The sequence below is a fragment of the Marmota flaviventris genome, chromosome 17 (assembly GCF_047511675.1).
Source record: "Marmota flaviventris isolate mMarFla1 chromosome 17, mMarFla1.hap1, whole genome shotgun sequence".
NCBI classification, from domain to species: Eukaryota; Metazoa; Chordata; class Mammalia; order Rodentia; family Sciuridae; genus Marmota; species Marmota flaviventris.
Genome location: NC_092514.1, coordinates 16,799,250 through 16,825,151, shown reverse-complemented (window position 1 = coordinate 16,825,151; position 25,902 = coordinate 16,799,250). Strand labels below are relative to the sequence as shown.

General features: G+C 33.8%; 1 protein-coding gene across 1 annotated transcript in view; it reads right to left on the bottom strand.

Moving 5' to 3' along the window:
* The window catches only part of Akap10 (A-kinase anchoring protein 10), a 73,196-nt gene that overhangs the window by 41,291 nt on the left and 6,003 nt on the right, over nucleotides 1-25,902 (bottom strand). Inside the window, exons 2-4 of the mRNA XM_027924087.2 lie at nucleotides 24,592-24,639; nucleotides 18,975-19,157; nucleotides 14,671-15,228 (exon numbers count right to left, since the gene is read on the bottom strand). Coding sequence (XP_027779888.1) covers nucleotides 14,671-15,228; nucleotides 18,975-19,157; nucleotides 24,592-24,639 — 789 coding nt within the window. The remainder of the gene's footprint in view (nucleotides 1-14,670; nucleotides 15,229-18,974; nucleotides 19,158-24,591; nucleotides 24,640-25,902) is intronic.

Below are 25,902 nucleotides of genomic sequence, written 5' to 3'. Positions count from 1 at the left end.
ACAAATCTCGAACTTTTAAATCTCAGGATTTCTTTATAATCTTAAAAACAGGAACTAGTGGGCTGGGGTTGTAGCTCAGTGGTAGAGAACCTGCCTAGCATAAGTGAGGCAAGGAAACAGAGGCAGGAGATCAGCATCACCCAGAAAAAAAAGAAATAGAAGAAAGAAAATGAGAATCCTAAAGAACTTCTGTTTATGTATGGTTCGTTTATAAATATTAAGGTATTAGAAACTAAGAATGAAAAAAATTAAGTTAAAATCAATACTTAAATCTTTTGTGTTCAACATGAACATTTTTATGAAAAATAGCTATTTTCTTTTTTTTTTAATTGGTTGTTCAAAACATTACAAAGCTCTTGACATATCATATTTCATACATTTGATTCAAGTGGGTTATGAACTCCCATTTTTACCCCGTATACAGATTGCAGAATCACATCGGTTACACATCCACGTTTTTACATATTGCCAAAAATAGCTATTTTCAAAATAAAAAAATTGGTGGGATGAAGGCACTGTTTTACACTTTCGCAACTCTAAATTTGGATTCTCATATCTGCTTTGGCATTCAACCTTATGCCACGCTGCTTTGATAAAATAGATATTAAGAACATCAGACGTGTAATTAGGAAGAAGTAGAATTTGAATGGTTTTTTTTGAGATAACTGTGGATATATTCTTTAATATTTCAACAAAACGTGTGGTAGTTCTAAAAGGTTAGAATGTAGAACCTAAAACCATGTCAATGAAGTTTTCATATTGTTACATTAAAATCTACAGTCCTAGTTTCTGTTCTTTTATTTATGAATGATTTTATAAAAATCATGTTTTCCACTACTTTAGAAAATACTGGTATTCTGATTTATACAGATCTTTATAGGTTTATGTAAATCTAAAACCATCATTAATTTCACCAATGATCTTATTGGAACACCCTTTAAAACTTTCAAAGCACATGGTGGTATTTAGAAGTTTTCCAAAATTCTTATTTTCATTTGAAAAGTTTAAATTTTAGCACTGGGCAACAAATGCAGTGTTTTCCTTGAAGTGATAGGCTCACTTTATTAGTTTCCAAACAAATGTCTGCCATAGTTTGTCAGTGTTCATTCTTTGTAGTAAAAGTGATAGTCTAGGGCTGGGGTTGTAGCTCAGTGGTAGAGTGCTTGCCTAGCAACATGTAAGGCACTAGGTTCAATCCTCAACAACACATAACAATAAATAAATAAAGATATTGTATCCATCTACAACTAATATATATATTAGTTGATTTGAGCTAATTGAGCTCAAATCACAATCAATTGCTCATGTGTGTTTCTTTAAGCCAACTAGTGTACTTTAGTATAAAGAGCTTTACACATAATTTCTACCTCATTACACAAATTAAAAAGAAATTACCGTGGACTCAAAGGGTTAGCTTGTTTAATAAAAGTAATTCTTTATTACCCCAAAGACATCCTTAAGTAAAACTAGCATTTAGTTTCACCAGAAATAAGAGCAGTAAAGAATATACCAACTGGAGCTGGGGTTGTGACTCAGTGGTAGAGTGCTTGCCCAGCATGCGTGAGGCACTGGGTTCGATTCTCAGTACCACATATAAATAAATAAAAATAAAGTTCCATTGACAACTAAAAGAAATATGTTTTACAAAAAAGTATTTAAAAAAAAAGAATATACCAACTTACTAGTACAATTCTGTCTAAAGCCAGCACATTTTCCCCACTATTTCTCTTGTACCACCATTACTAATGTCAACACAGTGAAAAAGACAAATAACAATCTTAGAACTGTGAAAGCAGTTTTGACCTCACAGACCTGCCTTAAATCTTAGGGAATCCCTACAGGTATACAAACCACATTTCAAGAATCCCCGACTTAAGCTAAATAGATTATTATGCACCCCTACTCCCTGACATTTTTAGGGATGCAGATGGACCTGAGAGGCACTTTATCTCTGAGCTACATTCCTAGCTCTTTTTAATTTTTACTTTGAGACCAGTTCTCACTAAATTGCTTAGGCTGTCCTTGAACTTACATCCTCCTGCCTCAGCCTCCTGAGTTGCAGGGACTATAAGTATGTGCCACCACATCCAGCTAGTATTCCCATTTTTATAGGAAAAAAAAAAAAGGTATGTATAATAAAGGAAAATATCTTATTTGAATCAAGAAAGTATGGGAATGGGGAGTAAAAATATAGGTTTTATATGGGTTTGCAATTGTTACCAGCTTAAAATAGACTGTTACAAGATGTTTTATGTAAACCTCATGGCAAACGAAAAATAAAGGAAAATGGGAAAAGATAAAAGCATGCCAATGCACATGTGCACATGCATGCAAGCATGCACACACATTCACAAAATCAATAAAATACAAAGGAAGATAGGGAAAAAGGAGCAAAGGCACTACAACATGGAAAACAACTAACAAATGGAAGTTAAATCTTACCCTATTAACAATTACATTAGGGGCTGGGATTGTGGGTCAGTGGTAGAATGTTCGCCTAGCATGTGTGAGGCACTGGGTTCGATCCTCAGCACCCCATATTTTTTTTTTTTTTAAATTACATTAAATGTAAAAGGATGAAATTCTCTAACCAAAAGACAAAGAGTGGCTGACTGGTTTAAAAAAGAAGACCCAGGGGCTGGGATTGTGGCTCAGTGGTAGAGCACTTGCCTCACATGTGTGAGGCACTGGGTTCGATTCTCAGCACCACGTATAAATAAGTGAATAAAATAAAGGTCCATCAACATCTAAAAAAAAAATTTTAAAAATATATAAATAAAAAAGAAGACCCAAATATATGTTGTCTTAATTTTTCAGATTTAAGGATACTCACAGGCTGAAAGTGAAGGAATAGAAGACAATACTCTACATAGTTGGAAGAAGACATTCCATGCAAATGGTAACTAAGAGTCACATGTGTATCAGACAAAATAGATTTTAACTCCATCACAAAGAACCATCAGGAAGATATAACAATTATAAATAAATGTCGAAAGCCGCTCTGGACAGGTGCTATGCACTCACCTTTAAGTCCTGAGAAAGAGGTACTGAATAGGTACTGCACCCCACAATACAATTTGGACTTTACCTCCACGTGGATAAGAGGTACAGCTCCAGGAGTGGGAATCACCCAATGGGGTTGGATTACACCCACTTGTTTGTTGTAATACTACCCCTTGCCTCATATGAATGGCTTCTCCCCCCCCACAAAAAAACCTGGTTTTCAGGCATGCTCCCTCTCTTTCTTGCCTGCTTTGCCCCCCTCGTGGGAGCTGTGGCTAAGGAGCCGTCACTGATAAATAAATAAATTAATTAAATAAAATAAAAAGAAAAGGTACTTTCTGTGTCTATATCTTTATTTAGTCAGACCAAATTCACTTGAGACAAATATATATCCAAAATCAAAGCATTTAAATATATATAGCAAACATTGATAGAACTGAGGAGAGAAACAGCAACATAATAATAGTAGAATACTTTAATACCCCACTTTCAATAATGAATAGAATCAAAGACAAAGAAAATAGTAAGGAAACAGAAGACTTGAACATCCAAACAACTAGATATAACAATATATATATATATTCTTCTCAAGCTTAATAGAAGATTCCCCAGGATAGACCTGTTAGGTCACAAAACAAGTCTTAATGAATTTATGGAGAATAAAGTCATAGCAAGTATATTTTCTAAACACAATGGAATGAAACTAGAAATCAACAACTGAAGGAAAACTTCAAAATTCAAAAATATGTCAAAATTAAACAACATACTCTTGAACAATGATGAGTCAAAGAACAAATCAAAAGGGAAATCAAAAAAATATCTTGAGATAAGTGAAAATTCAACATACTAAAACTTTTTTGAGATACTGCAAAAGTAGTACTAAAAGGAAATAACAACCTAATTTTATATCTCAAGAAATTAGAAAAAGAAGAATAAACTAAGCCCAAGGTTAGCAGAAGGAAGGAAATAATGAAGATTAGAGCAGAAATGAACAAAACAGAGAAAATAGGGGGGGAAAAAAATCAATGAAGCTAAGATTTGTGTTTTTGAAAAGATAAAAAATGTGACAAACCCTTAAGCTAGGCTTAAAAAGTGGGGAGGGGGTATGCTAATAAAATCAGAAATGAAAGAGGAGACATTGATTGCAACTGATGCCATAGAAATCAAAAAGGATGGGCTGGAGATGTGGCTCAAGTGGTAGCGTGCTCGCCTGGCATGCGTGCGGCCCGGTTTCGATCCTCAGCACCACATACAAACAAAGATGTTGTGTCTGCCAAAAACTTAAAAAAAAAAAATTAAAAAAATTCTCTCTCTCTTAAAAAAAAGAAAAGAAATCAAAAAGGGTCATAAGAGACTATTCTGAACAACTACACACTAACAATCAGATAACCAAGGAGAAATGGACAAATTCCTAGAAATATTAAAGCCTATCAAGACTAAATCATTAAGAAATAAAAAAAAAAATCTAAACAGACTTAGAAGTAAAAAGGACTTTAAAAAGAACAAATCTGGGGCTGGGGTTGTGGCTCAGCGGTAGAGCACTCGCCTTGCAAGTGCCAGACCCTGGGTTTGATCCTCAGCAACCACATAAAAAATAAATAAGTGAAATAAAGGTATTGTGTCCAATTACAACTAAAAAATAAATAAATAAAAAGAACAAATCTGGAGGTATCATTATGATTTCAAAATTTATGACAAAGCAACAATAATTAAAACAATGATACTTACAAAAATAAACAGACCAATGCAACAGAATAAAGAGCAGGGAAATAAAGTCATGCAGTTGGTTTTTTTAGTTGTAGATGGTTACAATATCTTTGTTTTATTTGTTTTTGTGTGGTGCTGAGGATAAAACACAGTGCCTCACACATGCTAGGCAAGCACTCTACCCCTTAGCTACAACCCCAGCCCAGTTAATTGATTTTTTATTTTATTTATTTATTTATTTATTTATTTTTGGTACCCAAGATTGAACTCAGGGACACTCAACCACTGAGATACCCCAGCCCTATTTTGTATTTTTTATTTAGAGACAGGGTCTCATTGAATTGCTTAGCCTTTTACTGTTGCTGAGGCTGGTTTTGAACTCACAATCCTCAGCCTCTCAAATTGCTGGGATTACAGGCATGCGACACTACATCAGGCTCAGTTAAATGATTTGATAAGCATACCAAAAACAAAATATGGAAAGGATACCATCTTCAACAAACAGTGCTGGCAAACCTAGAAATCCACATGCAAAAGAGTGAAGCTGGATCTTTTACCTTATACCCTATACCAAAATTAATTCAAAATAATGAAAGATATAGACTCAAATTATAAAATTCCTCAAACAAAATATAAGGTGAAAAAGTTTCATAACACTAGATTAGGAAATGCTCTCTTGTATCTAACCTAAAAAGTATAGGCATCAAACACAAAAACAAGTGAGATTATGGTGAACTAAAAAACTTGCACAGCAAAGAAAACAAACTCTGGAATGAGAGAAAATATTTAAAAACCATATATCTGAATTAATATCCAAAATATAATTAATATCCAAAATATAAAAGGAAATCCTACAACTCAATAGCAAAAAAAAAAAAAATCACTCAATTTAAAGACAAAGGAATTGAAAAGACATTTCTCCAATGAAGACAGAATGGGGTACTGAGGATTGAACATGCTAAGGCAAGTATTCTACCACTGAGCTATATCCTCAGGATATTTTAAAAAAAATTCTGTTTCTAGACAGGGTATTGTGAAATTGCCCAGGTTGGCCTTGAACTTGTGATCCTCCTTCCTTAGTCTCCTAAGTAACTAAGATTTACAGGTGTATGCAACAGTACCTGCCTCAAATGCCTTCTTTTGAAAATGAAAAAAAAAATGCTCAATACCAGTAGCATCAGGGAAATATAAGTCAAAGTTACAGTGAAATATCATCTCACACCTGTTAGGATGACCATTACAAAAAAGCCAAAAGATAACAAGTAGTGACAAGAATATGGAAAAGTGGGAACCCCTGTACACTGTTAGTGGAAATGTAAAATGGTGCAGCTGCTAAGAAAAATAATATGGAGGTCTCTCAAAAAAATAAAAATGGACTATTGTATGATCCTAGAATCATGTCTATGTATTTAACTCATAATCTTGCTACATCAGGAAGATTAAACAATTAAATATACATATACCTCACACATGCCAGAGTTAAGTACTCTACCACTGAGCTACAACTATAGCCCCTGAAAACATTGTTCTAAACCATAACTATATATAACTTGTACTTGTCAATTTTAAAAAGTACTCGTGTTATTAAAAAAAGAATTCATTGGGGCTGGCATTGTGGCTCAGTGGTAGAGTGCTCGCCTAGCCATGTGCGAGGCGCTGGGTTCCATCCTCAGCACCACAAACATACATACATACATACATAAATGTATTGTGTCCAACTACAACTTAAAAAAAAATCAAAAAAATAATTCACAGGGGAAAAGAAAAGAAAGTATCAAGGTCATGACTAAAGCTCAGTGCTGTCTCCATGATTAAAAATTTATGTGAAAAAATGTTTCTGGGAAGGGGAGTTATTTTGCTTGTAAATTTATCCTGTCTATAACACAAGGCTTGATGAAAGACACCATTTGTGAAGACCTGAGGTAACTGTTTCCCATTCACCAGATCTAAAACAATCTGATCTAATCCCATTCTTTTAGCAAATATTTATTGCATAGCTAGTACGAACAAATTATGCAGGCAAAACAAAGACTTCTGATTTACAAAAAACATCTGTAAAAATTTTTAAAAATATAATATGGAAGTTTCTAAATCCTTGCTTTTCCATTATCAAAAACAGCTGCTAATTCTAGACAAATACAGTAAGAATTTATATAGATATTTAAGCATATTTATGTTCCAGGGCATTAAAACTATTGAAAAAAGTTTTGATACCCTTAAATATAAGTTCAGGGGCTGGGGATGTGGCTCAAGCGGTAGCGCGCTCCCCTGGCATGGGGTGCAGCCCGGGTTCGATTGTCAGCACCACATACAAACAAAGATGTTGTGTCTGCCGAAAACTAAAATGTAAATAAAATATTAAATAAATAAATATAAGTTCAGAAACATAAAACTTGGTTATGCTTCTCTTTTGGATCCAGAAAACTTAAGTTTTCACATATTAAGGATAGAAGGACAGTAATAAATTTTAAAACATTAATAAACATTTAAAATGTAAAAGTCAATACACTGTTTTGATTTTTGTTTTTGTTTTGGTACCAGATATTGAACTCACGGGCACTTAACCACTGAGCCACATCCCCAGCCCTTTCTTCTATGTTACTTAGAGATAGGGTCTCACAGAGTTGCTTAGGGCTTCACTAAGTTGCTGAGGCTGGCTTTGAACTGAAGATTCTCCTGCCTCAAACATTTGAGCGGCTGGAATTACTGTTGTAGTTGTACCACCATGCCCAGCAGTTAATTAATACACTTTTTAAAAAATTAACTGATAAATACTGGGTACAGTTGTATCAACCCGTAGTCCTACTTTATTGGGAGACTGAAGTAGGAGGATCACTAAGCAACAAAGACCCCCATTTCAACAAAAAAAAAAAAAAGAAGAAGAAGAAAGAAAGGAAAAAAGAAAACAAAATAGAGGGAGGACTGGGGTTGCAGTCAGAGGTAGTCATGTGTGAGGCAGAGATCAATCCCCAGCACAGCATAAAAATAAAGGTACTGTGTCCATATACAACTAAAAAAAAATTGTTTTTAAAGAAAACAAAGACCCAATAAGAGAATGGAAATGACTGAGAAAAGAATCAAAGAATCAGTGAATTTGAGGATAACTGAATAGAAAGTTACAAAAGTTGGAAGGGGAAAAAAAAAAAAAGAATAGAAAAAAGTAAATACAGCCTCAGGAACCTGTAGAACAATAACAAAGCTCTAACATTAGGATCATCAGAGTTCTAGAAGAAGTGGACAAACACTATAGTGCCAATTTTTAAAGAATGAATGGCTGAAAACTCCCCAAATCCCCCAAACTTATACAAATGTGAAGCTTAGTAACCCTCAAGTAGGAAGAAAAACAAAGAAATTCACGTCCATTTTTAAATACCATAACCAAATTGCTAAAGACTAAAGAGGAAAAAAAAATCTTAAAAGCAATGTGTTAAATACATAGTAATAATGACTCCAAGATGTAGCAAAATAATCACCAGTAACTATGCAGGCCAGAAAACAATGAAACAACTTTTTAAAGTGGTTAAAAAAGAAAAAAAAAAAAATCACCAACACAGAATTCTCTACCAAATGAAAATTATTTCAAGAATGAAAGCAAGGGGCCAGTCATGGTGGTACATGCCTGTAATCCTAGCAGTGCAGGAGGCTAAGGTAAGAGGATTTCAAGTTCAAAACTAGCCTAAGCAATTTATCCAGACCCTGTCTCAAAATAAAAAAATAAATGAATAAAAAGGGCTGGGGACGTGGCTCAATGGTTGAGTGCCCCTGGGTAAAATCCCCAGTACCAAAAAAGAAAAGAAATGCTATAGGAAATTCTTTTTTTTTTTTTTTAAATATTTATTTATATATTTTTCGGTGGACACAACATCTTTGTTTGTATGTGGTGCTGAGGATCGAACCCGGGCCGCACGCATGCCAGGCGAGCGCGCTACCACTTGAGCCACATCCCCAGCCCCTATAGGAAATTCTTGAGATGATGAAATGATAACTAAACTTCAAAGATAAAGGAATAACAACATATATAGCAAATAACTGGGTAAATAAAAGATGACCATTTTTCTCCTAGGTTCTTTAAACCATGTATGACAACTGAAAGCAAAAATTACAACATTTTCTGAAAGGCTTTCAATGTAAAGTTGACAATTACAAAATGTAAGTAGGAATATAAAGAAATCTATATGATGGTAAGTTTCCACATTCCATTGGAGTCACAGAATACTGATTTTAAGTACACTGTAAAAAGTATGCAAAGCCACAAAAAATCTACACAAAGAAGAACTCAAAAACATCCTGGTGCAGAGGTGCATAACTGAACTTCAGTGACTCTGGAGGCTGAAGTAGAAGGATCTCAAATTTGAGGCCAGCCTCAGCAACCTAGTGAGGCCCTGAGCAAGACTGCCTCAAAATAAAAAAAATAAAAAGGGCTGGATATGCAGCTCAATGGTAAAAGGCCCTAAGTTCAATTCCTAATATTATAAAAAAAGAAAAAAGAACTCAGTAAACTAAAAAATTTCAAAGAATCCAAAAGAAAGCAGAAAAGGAGAAATCAAGGAATAGAAAACAAGGAACAAACAAACAGGTAGACATGAATTCAAACATGTTATATTTACTATGATCATAATAAAATTATATTAACCAATACCAATAATTATGCTTACATATTATATTATAATCACATTGCAGTAATTATTTAACTTAAAGAATTACATTAAAATCTGTACTAATTAAATTTACAAACAAAAAACCCCCACAAAGATTGTCAGAATGGGTGAAGTAACATGATCCAACTATATGTTACCCACAAGAAACTCACTTCAAATAAAAATTGTAAAGTCAGCCCCAAGTAAAGAAATGAGAAAAGATATATAAACACTAATCAAATGAAAGTTGGATTATCTATATAAATCAGACAACAGATATTTCTGATCTCAGAACAAGCAATGTTACTATAAAGAAGAGTATATACAGGGCTGGGATTATAGCTCAGTGATAGAGTGCTTGCCTAGCATGTATGAGGCACTAGGTTCAATTATCAGCACTGCATATGAATAAAATATAATAAAGGTCCATCGATAACTAAAAAAATATTAACAAAAAAGAAGAATGTATACCATGACTTAGATAAAGAAAAGTATATACAATGATAAAAGACGCTATTCACGAAGAAAGTAAATAATTCTAAATGTGTATATACCTTACAATAGGGCCTCAAAAATACATAAAACAAAACCAGACTGAATTAGAAGAACTGGAACCAGATGCAGTGGCACATACCTGTAATCAGCCACTCAGAAGGCTGAGGCAGGAAGATTACAAGTTCGAAGCCAGCCTCAGCAAATTAGCAAAGCCCTAAGCAACTTGGTGAGACTGTCTCAAAAAGTAAAAAGGGCTGGGGATGTAGCTTGCTGGTAAAGTGCCCCTAGGTTCAATCCACAATAATAATAATAATAATAATAATAATAATAATAATAACAACAACAATAAAAATAAAAAGAACTGGAAAAACTCACAATTATAGTTGGAGACGTCAACCCACTTCTACCTTCTCTCAGTAATAGAGTAATATGATCGCAAACAAAATATCTGCAAGGATATAGAAAAACTGAATACCATCATCAACCAACTAAATCTGACATACCCAAACCAGATAAAAGCAATACAAGACAAAGTTACAAAAATTAAAAAAAAAAAAAAAAAATGGAAGTCAAATCCAGCAACAAATAAAAATATACCACAAGCAAGTGGAGTTTATTCTGAGAATACAACACTGATCCAATATTCAAAAACCAATCAATATAATCCAATATATTAACAGACAAAAGGAAACCAGTTGTATCAAATAACACAGAAAAAAAGTATCTGACAAAATTCAACACCCATTTATGATTCAAAACAACAACAACTTTCAGCAAACTAGCACAAGAAGGGAAGTTTATCAAACTGATAAAGGGCATTTACAAAAAACCTATAGCTAACCTCAGACTTAATGAGAAAAACAGAATGCTTCACCATTCCTAATCAACACTGTAATAGATGTCCTAGCTAGTGCAATAGGACAGGAGAACAAGGCTGAAAGAGAGAAGAAGAAACAAATTGGAAATGAAGAAATAAAACTCCCTATTCCTATTCATAAGACCACATGATTATTTATATAGAAAAATCCCAAGAAACCTACAAAAAAGTTCCTAGGAATAATAGTTTAGTAAGTCACAGAATACAAAATCAATATAAAAAAAAATCAATCGTTTTATATGCAAGCCATGAAAATTTTAAAACACAATTTTTAAAGCACTATTATTCACAATAGCATCAAAAAGAAAAAAAAGAGAAATACTTAAGATATAATTCTAACAAAATATGAAGGATCCATATGTTGAAATTATACAAAGCTGATGAAAAGAAGCCAAAGGCCCAGGTAAATGGATATACATACCATGTTCATGGATTGTAAGACTTGACATAATTAACATGTCAATTCTTCCCAAACTAATTTATAAATTGAACACAATTTTAATAAAATTCCAGAAGGGTCTTTTTTTTTGTAGATGTAGACAATATAATTCTAACATTTATAATGGGGATTATTAGAACAGCCAAAATAATTTTAGAAAAAAAGAAGAAGAAAGTTGGAGGACTCAGAGGCCTACACCAATGTGGCCAAGATACAAAGGCAATCTGATGGAGTAGGGTATTCTTTTCAATAAATGATGTTGGAACAACTGGACATGTAGACACTCATTTGTCAAAATAAACATAAAACATAAGCCTTGACTTAACCATCACAATTATACAATATCAACTCAAAAAGGATCATATATAAAACTGTGAAATGTAAAAACTATAATACTTTTATTAGAAAACATGGGGAGAAATTCTTCATGACCTCTGTACAACTGTAAAAGAAAAAATGGGTAAGATGGACTTAATCATCATTCTGCTCTGAGAAAATCTCTGTTAAAAGAATGAAAAGTCAAACTGGAATGTTCACCTGGAAGTAGACATTTGCAAATCACATAAAAAAAAAAATAAAAATTACATCCAAAATACATTCAAAACTCTAAAATTTCAACAATGAAAAAGTCAACCCAATAAACTATGGGAAAGATTTAAATAATTCACTAAAAACATGGATAAGAAATACACAAAAAAATACTCGACGTCATTAGCTATCAGGGAAACGCAGAGTAAAACCAAAATGAGATGCTACTACACATATATTAGAATGGTTTTTAAAAAACACAATAAACAAAACATTGACAATATTAGTGCTGGTTGGGATATGAAGGAATTAGAACTCATATATTGCTGCTAAGAATGCAAAATACTTTCTACAAAACAGTCTAGCAGGGACTTATATAATTAAATATATACTTAGCACATAATCTAGCAAACCCACTACCAGACATTTGCCCTATGTAGAAAAGAAATAAAAACTATATCTACACAAAAACCTATACACAAATGGTTACAGCAGTTCCTATTTATAACTACCAACAAGCGAAACAATCCAAATATATTCCAGTAGACCAATGAAATATACCAATACAAAGGAATACTACTTGAAATAAAAAGAAATAAACTATAAAAATAAACCTCAAAGGTTAATATTCTGTATAAATTCACTTATATGACATTTTGGAAAAGGCGAAATTGTAGAGATGGAAAATAGATCACTGGTTGCCAAATTTGGAAGAGAAGGGTTTGGCTACAAAGGTGATAGAATTCTTCTTTGTCCTGACTGTGGTGATAGTTAAAAGGATCTATACATGTGCTAAAATTCAGACAAGTAAACATTTTTAAAAGGTCAAATTTACTATATACAAATTTTTAAAATAACAATTGAAACAGGAAAAAAGTAATGACCATTGCTATCAATATTTTTTAAATGAAATAAATTACCATCAAAGCAAAGACTGTTTCCAAAAACAATAAAGCGTATTAAAATTAAAGAAACAAACCTTACATTTCCATTTCCAGAAACATGCCAGACTATATGTTCAAAGAAACTTATCCCAATACTGAATTCCCTCAAAATGCCTTTTAAAAGTATAGCAGAGGGCTGGGAATATAGATCAGTGGTAGAGTGTTTTGCCTAGTCCATGCAAGGCCCCCTAGAATCAATGCCCGCGCCAAGAAAGGAAGGGGAAGGGAAGTGTATCAGAGCTTGTGTTAAAGAAAGGGCACAAACAAGTAAAAACAGTTCCCTTACCTTTGGGCCAGTAGTACTTTGAAATTCAGAAGTTTTAAGGTTTTTATAGGGGTGACACACTATGTTTAACATATAGCACTATCTGGGACAATACCCGATAATTAAACACATTTATATTTCTGCAACAAAATTCATTGCAGTTCAGGTTAGGTTTTGTTAAAAAAATAACTTCAGATAGTCAAAGCTTTCTATATTTTATAGCAATCTGTACAAATTCAGATAGAAAAAAGTCAAGACAAAGCATTCACTTAAGGGGGTGGGAGGGATAAAAAAAAGACCTAGTGCCTTCACATTAAAGGGCCCAAACAAGGAAAATTAGACAAATAGAATGTCTAAAGCCAGAAGCTCAAAGGGCAAGATCTTTGGTGGATTAACTCAGGAGGGCAATAAAAGACCTCTAAGAGGAACACAACAGTGTTCTGATGCCAGAGGTAAAAAAGGAAAAATCTTCTTTGACAATTCCTGATCACAAGACTACTCCCAGGTTTAGTGCCTTAAAAACCCAAATAAACATATTTTAAATAGTACCAGAAAGGTAGTGAACCAAGCTCCAAGTGCATGACAAAAGCAAATGCAAATACACCTGAAAACTTAATTTACACAGAATACTTAAAGAATGCCCACAGGTAGGTTCATGAAACAGATGGTCAGTTAAGCTCAGCTGGTTAGAAAAAGGTGGTAGAAATTCATGAAACAAGTTCACAGCTAAAAATCATTGAAATCACCACATCAAGAAAATGAATCTGAAGAAACAAATGTTAAATCAGATCCATAAAAGCAATAGACAGATATGTTCAATAAAGTTATTTATTTTTGGTGGTGCTGTGTATTAAACCCAGAGCTTTGTTCAAGCTAGGCAAGCACTCTATCACTAAGCTACAGTCCCAGCCCTATGTTTAATAAGTTTAAGGAAATGAAAGACAAGATCAGAGGTGGGATGAAGGTAAAAGGAACAAGAAAACTATGAAAAACAAGCAAACACATTTCAAGAAAATAAAAGTGTTTCTAGAAATGAAGAATTCAATCATTTTACAATGAAAATAACATGCCAAAGTTGATTCAATAATGAAGAACCAACTTTAGAGAGAATCAATGAACCCATGAAGAAACCACCAGCCTTTTGAGAAACAAAGAACAGATAAAAACACAGAGGCTGTGCAATGGGAATTCCAGAAGGTGATAACTAAAGAAAAGGAGTGTGCAATTTCTAAACTATTAAGAGAAGAGAAGAGAATTGAAAGAAAAGGGATGCTGTTGTCAATATGCCTAGGTTTTAATTCCAGTTCCTCACTTACTGTACAACCCACGGCAAGTTACTTAACCTTGCTGAGTCACGATTTTCTCCTTTATAAAACAAGGTAACAATGCCTACTTCATATAAGTGTTGTGGCTATTAAATGAAATCCAAATATACACTTAGCACAGAACTCAATACATTACCTCACGGCACTTGATGACAATTAAAAATATATATATAAAAACTTTATCTGCAAAGTGCAGTAAAATAGATTGAGACGGAAAAAATAAGCCTATATGGATAATCTACGGATAATGGTTTGATTTCCAACTCTTGGAGGATGTAGTCACTCTAGATATCCCTCCTGCTCCTTTTTCATACACTGATGTGATTCTACTCCACTTTCCAAATCATTCCAAATTTGCAAGCAGGTAGAAAAGAGAATACTATTCTAATGCTTTTATTTCTCATCTTAAGCTCTGCTTTGTGAATTAAAACAAGAAAACCACATACTTACTTTTCATTAGTTTTCCTGACAATTCTTTTAGTGGAGAAGAGGGACTATTTCTACTGGCTATTATAAGTCTGGAGGAGGATTCTTGAGTTTCCATGGAAACTTGACTAGCTCCTGCTCTGGCCATTTCAAGGTGAAGAGAAGGGGCACTGTCACATTCCTGGGAAAGCAGCAAGTGATTCTGAGTGTTGTTAGTTCTATTATTCAGGCTAATTCCTTCTGATTGAGTCATAAGCAATTGGGCTGAGCTAGAACCCTCCAATCTCTTGTCACGGGACTCAGTTACAAAAGATGCTGTAGTTTCATGCTTTTTTGATGGAGATACAGGCTCAGCCAGAGAGCTCTGCTTCACTGTGTTCAGACTGTGTGCTCTTATTCGGGACCAAGTTGTAGAATGAAAACTTTCAGCTTCTAACCAAAATTTAACCAAATGCTCCATTCTCCGAAGTTCCATGAATTGAATGAAATATGGGAGGACAACAGTGTCGTGCAAGACTTGTTCAAGGGTTTTGGAAAGACTTGATTTGGTCTCCTGAGTCTGGTAGTCCAGACAAGATCTGCCTAAAAGAAGCAAAAAAGTCAGCAGTTAGGTAACAAATAATTTCACATAGAAAGATTATTCAATCACCTTTAGCAACAAGGATACCAGAGGGTTCTTAAATAAAATTTGTTTCCTAGCAACCACAATAAATGAACTATAGATACTATGATTTTGGTTTCTAAACAATGCAAAAAACAACCATCTAAAACTATTTAAATTACCGAAAAATACTTTGTTACTCAATCCTTATTATCTCCTTAGTATTAATTCAGAACATGTAAATTCTTTTTTTTTTTTTTTGGTTGTCCATGGACCTTTATTTTATATTTTATTTATAACCCAGGGCTTCACCCATGCTAGGCAAGCACTCTACAACTGAGCCACAACCCCAGCCCCAGAATATGTAAATTCTTAAAAGAAAAAAATAATCTTATGGTATGAATAACCTATGATACCAGTCCCAAAGAAAAAGGGCCAATAAAGAGGGATAATAAAATTATTTTTTAAAAAAAGTTTTAACCTCATTGAAATCCCGGAAAGGGCTGGTAGAGCACTTGCCTAGCTCAGTGAGACACTGGGTTTGATTATCAGTACCACATAAAAATAAGTAAATAAATAAAATAAAGGTATTGTGTCCATCTACAACTAAAAAAAGAAAAGAAAAAAAAAAACCAGAAAAGTAAAGTAATGTAAGATGACATTTTGCCTCTCACACTGGAAAATGTTTTTTCAAAATAAATAAATAAGCACTATCAAGGGCATGGGGACATCAGCAACACTCTCAGATACTGGTGATAAGACTATTAACTGGCAAAATCTTTTCAAGGGAGCATTCAGGAACACACAGTAAAGCCTTAGCAAACTAGCAAGTTAGAAAAACATAGCAAAAGTTTTTCAATCCAATAACTCCACTTGTGAGCACTTGTCCTGAAGAAAAATTGTGGACATGTGGATATAGCTATAAAGGTGTCATGAATTCTCCATAATGGCTTTGGGATCTTATCTCAAAGAATAAAACTTAATAAAAGATACATTTCTCTTATTTTATATTTAGTTAAATTTAGTTTACCATTATAACCACAAGCCAATTATTAGGGTAACCAAAAAAGTGAGAAAAATTTTTGGCCTTCACAGTATGATTGTAAAGGGTCATATAAATTTATAAAAATTTATAAAATTAGCTGAGGGTTTCATTAATTTTTCAAAAGGACTTTCCTTAATCCTTTGATATTCAAATGCTTCTCTTTTGAAGCACTTCATGTGTCATCATTTCTCATGACTATCTTGCCATCAATGTTAACTAAGTCCATCTTTGATAGTATCACTTCATGAATTTAAGGAAATCCTGATATTTTGCAAAACTTTAAAATTTCTTTTAATTAAACCCTGAGATAATGATAGATTCACACAGAATTGTGAGAAATAATATAGAAAAATCCTTTGAAGGGCTGGGAGTGTAGCCCAGCAATAAGCTACTTAGCTAGCATGTACAAGGCCTGGGTTCTATCCCAATCAAGGAAGGGAGGGAGAGAGAAAGAAAGGAAGAGCCCTTGAGCTTTTTAATTTCCAGCACAGTAATATCTTCGAAAACGAGAGTACAATATTATACCAAGATACTGACAATGATAGAATCCACCAATTTTATTCCAGATTTCCTCAATTTTACTTGTATTCATTTGTGTATATTTAGTTCTATGTAATTTTATCATGTGTAGATATATGTATCCATTGCCAAGACATTAAAGTTTCAACACCACAAGGATTCCTCATGCTGCCCACTCATAACCATACTCACCAAGTCTCCTTACCTCCCCCATCACTAACTGGCAGTCACTAATTTCTTAATTTCTCTAATTTTATCAGTTCAAGAATGCTATGCAAATGTACTTTTGCTGTAACAGTGGTCCACTTTATGCTTTGAATATAGCCCTTGGTGCTGTGCCACTGCAAATGATTTTTAAAATGGACATGTTTCTTTCTCCTCCCCTCCCTGCTCCTCCTTAATCTCTCCCCCTCCCTAATCTTAGGGGAAACAGGATCACCTTTTTTCACTATCCTAGGCAGACTTATCTGTCCTTGAATACATACCCACCATTGGAATGAAGTAATCTAGACTCTGGGGATGGTACCAGAAGATCTCAGAATTGACTATCTCCCAAATTAAAGAGTAAATTACAACTTCAACAGAGGCCATACAGAATGTATCCTTTAACCACCTCTTTAAAAGCCCTGTGTTCCTACTGATGGGCAGAATCACGGCCTTTCAGACAGGAATCCCCTGTGTTTCTCCTTTGCTAGCAAAGAAATAAAACTTTTTTCCTTTTTCTCAAAATCTTATCCTCCTTATTTGATTGGCATCAGGGACAAGGGCTGGGCTTTCAGTAACATTCCTTTTGTGATTGGCTTTTGCCTTTTACCACAATTCCCTTGAAATTCATCCCTGTTGTGTTTATAGTTTATTTCATTTTATTTTTAAGTAGTATTCTGTGGTATGAATTTACCAGGTCATTTAGCTATTGAAGGACATTCACTTTATCACTAGTAAGCTGCCATAAACATTTGTGTACAGGTTTTTATGTAAACATAAAATTTTCATTTCTCTAAGATAAGTGTCTAAAAGTGCAAGTACTGGGTCATATGGTAATTCTGTGTTTAGCTTTACAAGAAAATGTCACACTGTTTGAGAGTGACTATACCACTTACATTCCCACCAACAATATGTCCAGTAAAACTTATAATTTTACTTTGTGACCAATAAGCATTTGTTTGAAGTGCATTGTTGAGTACAACCCAGAAAGATTAGGCATCCTGGCTTTGAGTATATAAAATATTAAGCAAAGAGATATCAAAAAAAGGAATAATTTCATTAGAAGTCAATTCATTATGAATTTTTTTCTATTTATGACGTGCAATTTTTATAAGTGAAGAAGTCTGAGTAACAAATACTCAGAAAACAAGGATCTCCTACATATCTCTTTATGGGGGAGAGTTATTTTAACATAACAGAGATCTTACTATATGCACCCCTATGTGACCATTTTTCACTTTAAGGCATCTTAAGATATTCTCTGAAGTTAAAATGGCTACATTGTATTTAAATGGTTACTGCTTTTAAATGGCTACATTGTATTCCAGGATATAGCAAATTTGATTATTTCTCTCCTAACAGATATCTATACGTTGTTCTTAATTTTTTGCTATCATGAACAACACTACTACAAATAACTTTTACACATACTTACACATTTTTGTTCATATATGCAAGTATCGCCAAAGGCCAAGTTTTACAAAGAAGCGTTGCCTATATGTCATAAATACTTTATATTTTGACAATTACTATCAAACAGACTGCTTTCCAAAGAGTTTTCACCAATTTATACCATCACTAAGGGAGTGGTCATTTCCCTGCTTCTTCACTAATATTCAAATTACCAAACCTTAAATATGTGTTAATGTGCTTAAACCCATTATTTTAATTTAGATTTCCCTCAGTACTACTGAAGTAAGGCATCTTTTTCATGTATTTAATGGTCAAATATACTTCTGGAAATTGCTCATTTTTATACTAGTCATGCTTTACATTTTGTATATTTATAGGAACATAACACAGTTGTCACCTATAACACTCATTGCTCTACTTTAATTTAAATATATTTTTTTCAAAATCCCTTCCAATGACATTGTTCAGTACACTACGACAGGAGTTTCACATATTGTACTCAAGTCCTTTCTTTATCAGAGTTAACAAAAAGTGATAGCCACTTACCCAGGTCCCCAAAATGAGCAGCCTCCATGTGACTTGGCTGCTTCTTAAGTGTTGCTGTCCTGCTACTTGAAAAGGAGTCCATGTTGGCAGAAATGGCATTGATTGCAACATGACTTGGTCCTGCAGCTTCCAGCAAGGCATGATTTTTAGTGCTTTTTTGTGGGGAATGTACAGATACTGAAGCTGTAATTAAAAAAAAAAAAAAAAAGCCGTTAATTAAACACAATATAATAACCTAAAACTCTTCAGACAACTTTCAGAAAACTTTAAAATTAAGTTACATAACACTCTGCTTAAGCAGCATACTCAACAAAAAATACTTAAGATGAAAGATAACACAATCAAATAGCAAAAAATAGGAAAGAAAACACTTAACATTATTTATAACTCTCAAAATACTGTACTTAAAGTGAATAAAATAGATACTTCTTTGAGAACTTTGTTTATGGAGAATAGAAAGTACCAAACCATTCTGAAATATGGACCCTTTTCAATTTTTTAATCCTTGCTTGCTTCAGAAGCAAAACCAAAATTACAAAATAAATACCTGGGGGAGAGAAAACTGAAGAAATAATCTTTAGAATATTTTTTTTAGTTGAGTAACAAGATTTCTTCATCTAATAAAATATATTGATGATTAAAGTTCAAAGATGAAGCACACGTAAAACTTACAATGAGATGGAATTAAAGTTTCGTGGAAGAATGCTTGCCAAGTATGTGTGAGGCCCTGAGTTCAATCACCAGTAATATATAAAAAAATTAAAAAATATATTTTGTTTAGTAGTCTGAAGAAATACTTTGAAGTCATCCTTTTGACTTCAGAATAAAGAAGTTAGTTACCAATTCACTAATAGGAAATCACTCAATATAACAATACTGTCAAAGTATAGATAATTAAGATTCTACCTATCCTATGTATTCCACAGAATTATCAATGACTCTCATAAAAGGTTTTTAAGAAGTTTTGCCTTCTTGCTATAACAAGAAGGAGAGGAATGATAAAGGTCACTAAACAGTCTCTGCCTCAAGATAAATGCTCTCAGATAATTAAAGCTGAATATCCTAGTATCCTTCATAAATGCTCTCAATTTCAGCAATAGTCTCAGATGCAAAATCTGAGTAATGAAGATGAACTATGTACAAAGAGCGCATAGTACTATAATTCAGTCGATGGCTCTTTGATATGTGTTTATAGGATAAAATATTTTAAAATATGGATATCTATGCATGTTTACCAGGTATTTAAATTTATCCATCATTCAATAAGAATTTTGGGAATTATGGGATGGAGAGTAAATGCCTTCAAACTATTTGCTCAACTTTAGAAGAAAACTTTATTTTTATTTTCATGTTAAATTAAAGGGAGCAAAATCATTTTAGCAAGTTTTCTTATACAAACAATAAATTACAAGTAAGATCCCATGGGAATGGTTAGACTTTCTAATTGTTTCTTAATTAGACATCTATAATAATGTAATATACTACTAACTCACTTGTGCAAGGCTTCCCCCACCCTTAACTTGTTAGAACTAGTACCTCTTATTTACCTGCTCCTTCCTGATATTCCATCTGACTTCAGCCTCCATGGTAATCACTAATTTTCTATCTGTTCATCCCTCTCATTCTTTAGGTATACATTTATTAAATGTCCACTGCGTCAGCAATGGTCTTCTTCCTTAACTTCTGGTCCTCCTCAGGCTGTTCTTTAATTCTTTCTGCTAGACAGCACATTTATTCTTAAACCTCCAATATTACCAGAGCGAGTTTTTAAACTTTCCTTTTTCTAAAGCTGTAAACTCTTTTTCTTCCACTGCCTAAATAAACTTAATAAAATACAGACCCTGATATGCCTGTAAAATGGATAAAACCAGAGTTCATTCTGGCTGATTCAAAGGTACAGTCTTACTCATGCCTCAAAGTGGACACTTCTGTAGAATAGCTGGAGAATTCCTGACTTCTCAGACCTATTCTTTAACCTGGACTCCAGTTTTGTATCTTCAATCATTTACTATTATATATTCTCACTTTGACTTTGCCATTTTAAGCTCAAGTCTTCTTTTTTTTATTAAATTATTTATTTATTCTAATTTGTTATACACAATAACTGAATGCAATTCATTTCATATTATACATATAGAGCACAATTTTTTGAGTCACTGATTGTACACGAAGTATTTTCACACCATTCGTGTCTTCATACATGTACTTAGGGTAATGATGTCTAACTCATACCACCATCATTCCTACCCCCTCACCCCCCTTCCCCTTCTTCCCCTTTGTCCTATCTAAAGTTCCTCCATTCCTCTGATCCCCCACCATTGCCATTATGAGTCAGCATCCTCATATCAAAGAAAACATTCAATCTTTGGTTTTTTGGGATTGGCTTACTTCATTAGCATATTCTCCAACTCCATCCATTTACCTGCAAATACCATGATTTTATTCTCTTTTAATGCTGAGTAATGTTCAATTATACACACACACACACACACCAAAGTTTCCTTATCCATTCATCTACTGGTAGGTTGGTTCCACAAGCTATCAAGCTCAATTCTTTAAAATATCAAACTTCTAAATATCACATATTCTTCTAAACTAATTCTCCTTCCTAATTTCCTGATCTCTGTTCAATCCACCAGTCTCTGAATCTCAAAAAAGGTCTCCCCCACCTTTCTTTTTTTTCGGTACAGGAGATTGAACTTGGGCACTAAACCACTGAGCCACATCCCCAGCCTTTTTCTTATGTTTTATATATAGACAAAGTCTCACTGAGTTGCTTATGGACTCGGTAAGTTGCTGGGGCTGGCTTTGAACTTATGAACCTCCTGCCTCAGCCTCCCAAGCTGGGCGTGCACCCAGCTTCATTGTCTCATTTCACTGTATCTATTTACTTGCCAATATCTGTAAACTTTTCTTTCAAGATGTTTAAACATTTATTTATCTGTTCATTTTCAACTGCACTAAGAAAAGAACTTCTAAGGTCTCTATCCTACCTAACTGACTGACCTTTCATAAACACCAGTAAGTAGCCATGTTGACTCCATTTTCTGTCTCTACTTTCTTTTCTGGCCATTAAGGACCCTCTAAATATCATCTCAATCTTTCTGCAAGTATTTCCCTTTTCTTACGTGAAGCTCTCCTGAACAATATACACTCAAAGAAATAAAATGCTAGCCAGCCTCGGTGGTCCACACCTGTAATCCCAGCAGCAGCTCGGGAGGCTGAGGCAGGAGGATCACAAGTTCAAAAACAGCCTCAGCAATAGTGAGGAGCTAAACAACTCAGTGAGACCCTGTCTCCAAATAAAATACAAAACAGGACTGTGGCTCAGTGGCTGAGGGACCCTGTGTTCAAATCCAAAGAAGGAGAAGGAGAAGAAGAAGAAGGAAAAGGAAAGGAGAAGAAGAAGAAAAGAAAGAAGGAAGAAGAAAGAAGAAAGAGAGGAGGAGGAGAAATAATAAAATGCTAGGCTGGCAGGGAAAGAATCATCTCTTTCATTCAAACCTTTCAACTTTTATACAAGGTAGGTCTCATTTTCATAAGTTTCTCCTCAACTTCAGAAATTATTTATTAATTGCAAACTCATCTGAACTCCTTGCGATACTTCTCTTAATTTGACTAATTCAACCCTGAGGGACTACTATGCTAAAACTAGATAATAGCTGCCAATGGAGAATCTACTTTATATTACTAGGCACTATACTGGTTTCTTAATGAACACTTTCTTTTGGGGGGAAGACAATATTTTATTTCTCTCATAATAATCCAGGAATCCCTGTTTTAGAGGTAAAGACACAAGTGTAAAAGAAATTAAATAGTTTGCCCTAGGTCTATCAGCTAGTAAAGAAACATTTCAACAGGTAGGACTTAAACCATAGAGTCTCTATCCTTTGATTAAAAATTAGACCCTAAAATTATCTGCGCATATAACATACGTAAATTAGTAATTCAAAAGCACTTACCCCTCTAAATACTAAAACTGAACATATAATTTTCCAGCTTTGTTCTGTTTAGCAAGCCAGAAAGGTAGCCATTAACCTTAAATCTCTCTCTCCTTCATACCTCATATTTAATCAATAACAAAGTTCTATTCATTTTAGCTCCTAAAATTTTTTTCAAATCAGTCTAGATCTCCCTATTCCCATTACTACTAATCTAGCCCAAGTTACCTGTGGGATTATTTGATTAATGTTCCTCTCCTGTAGCAATTTGCAATTTCATTAAGAATAAGTCCTTTTTGTTCACTGTTACAGCCACAGTTTTTGTCTAATAACTAAAACAAAAGGCATATTTCACAAACAGTAGCTATTATTATTTTGCTTTATTTGCTACTGCTCTGTGACTAAGCTTGTCCTTCTAATCACAGACTGCAAACTGCTTCCCCTCTCAATTAAACTGCAAACTTCTTGAAGGGGTGTTTCCTGTACTATTTTTGTATTGTTTTAAGATTAAGTCAGTGATTATGAAGCACCAATTATGTATTGCAACAAGGTAATATGAGCTTGAAATTTTTTAGCCTGGATTTTAAATTTAGAAATCTAGAAACCAGCTAGGCCAATCCCATTATTCCACAAATGAAGAATCTGAAAAAGGTTACATGACTTCCCAAGGTCAGACTGTCAGTGGCAAAGTCTGGAGTAGAAGACTGGTGTGTTCTAACTTCCTGAGATATCAAAGTTCCTTCCTTCCACACAATCAGATCTAGTTTTTACAAGCTTCTACTGGCTAAGGGCTTTCAGACTTTATTAGTGCCAATCAATTTGGCTTAAAGAAAGCAGTGTAAACTAATGTGAGATTCAACTGGCTTTAAATTATAAAAAATAGACAATAAAGCTGATCTTGCAAAATTCATAATAAATTATAATCATTCTTTCTCTGGCAAATTGAACATAACATATATAATAAACATTATATAAACATTCCATGTAAGCTACACAACAGATAAACACTGTAAAAAAAAAATCTAAATGTACAATCTACAGATTTGATGAAATTAAGTTACATTTACAAAATTTATATCTAGTGACTATGGAAATAATTCCCATTGTAATTTTCCCATTACAATCTCTAATGGAATGAGTCAAAAACATAGCAGATTATAATCTAAAAAAAAAAAAGCGCACTGTAACCTATAAATAAGGACAATGTATTGAGAACAAAGTTGTCTAAATAAATTTTAAAATAATCATTCACATTTCTGAATAAACAGAAAACCAAGACTTATAAATGGGAGTGCTTTCCCTTAGCAGTCAAAACTGTTCAAGTGAGTAGTCTTTTGTTTTGTTTTAGTGAATAAAGATAGCTAATCACTTTTTAGGGAACAATCCAATGTGTTATGAATAAGAAGGGTGCTGGTTCACTAGTGTAGCCACCAAATGCTCTGTTAAAGACTATTATGTGATAGTTGTTAAGGAGTTACAGGTTAAAGAAGGAAATAAGTCACAATCATAAATAATTTTAAAATATGATAATAATTTAAAATACGATAATAATTTAAAAAGAAATGATTAATGCCAAAAGGGAGAAGATAACAGGATTAAAAAGCTAATACATGTAAAGCTCATAAATGCAATTAAAAAGCTCATAAATGTGAAGACATCACTTTGGATGAACTCACCTTTAATGGACTTGACATCAGAAGTCTTCTCTTGTTCTTTGCCTTTCACTAGAAGACAAAAGTGAATCATAACCAACCTCTGTAGTCAAAGAGATCCCTGCTATACATTGTAAAACTCAGAGAAGCTTTATTCTAACACATGAGTATTGGAAGTTCCAGAAAAATGGACTAATGGCCTTGGAGCAGGACAGGGTAACGCAGCTATCAGGAAAACTTTCTCTAAGAAAGTGACCTCTGAACAGCATTCAGTCAAAAAACACTGGGCATTGTGTATGGGGAAACCATGTGGTCACAACACCTATGTTCAAATTCTGCCTCTCCCACTTATTAACCATGAATGAGTTACTTTCCTTCACTGTGTCTTAATCTCCCTGATTAATAAAAAAATAGGTCAATAATAAAACCTACCTTAGCTTATGATGAAAAAATAAACACTTGTAAAGGGCATTTGAAGACTAACTAAAAGTAAATTTAGGATAAATGTTAACTAATATTATTACCACATGCCATCCACTATACTGGGTATTATAATCATAGTAAAGAAAAAGATTTCTTTGGTTGTATATCATCTTACTTCTGAATCCCCCCCATGCCAATAAAAGGCAAACATTCTAAACTTACATTCTAAACCTCCTAACATTCAAGATCTAACAAGTTGTCTCTAAAGTGATCATATAATTTTTCCTCTATTACACAAAACAGTGAAAAAGTCTATTGCAGATAAGCTAATAATATAACATCCAAGAAAGGAAGTCAAGCCAAGTGTGAACTCCATTACAGGATCTGACAGAAGACTATTTTTAACCTTCTTCACTTTTCTTGTTTTTCTTTCAACAATAGTCTGTAAACCCATCATGAAAAGATTATCAAAATAAGAGATCCCAAAATTTGCCCATCTCTCTACCTGTGCTCGGAAATATTAAAAGTTTAAATGCTAGTAGGAGGAAATAACTCTCAAGAGTATCTCATTGAGTGTTAATCCACTAACAATTTGAGTGCCTAGCATGTGCCAGATTCTCTTCTGTCTCAGTAAAGGCAGTGATCCTTCCATAAAGAAGTCTACCTGCAAGTGTGCAGAGACCAGCAATGGAGAAAATAAGTAAGAGCATCTCAGGTACTGATCACAAAAACAGGAAATGCAGAGTAATTGGTGAAGAGCTGCATCTACCAACCAAACAAATCTCTCGCTTGAAACATCAAATTGTCTTGCCTCCTGTTACACCCTACTCTCCTAGTTTTCTAGTCATTTCTCAGCTCTTATCCCTTACTGGCCTCTCCTCCTTTGCCCATTGGGAGTTTCTCAGGAAAAGT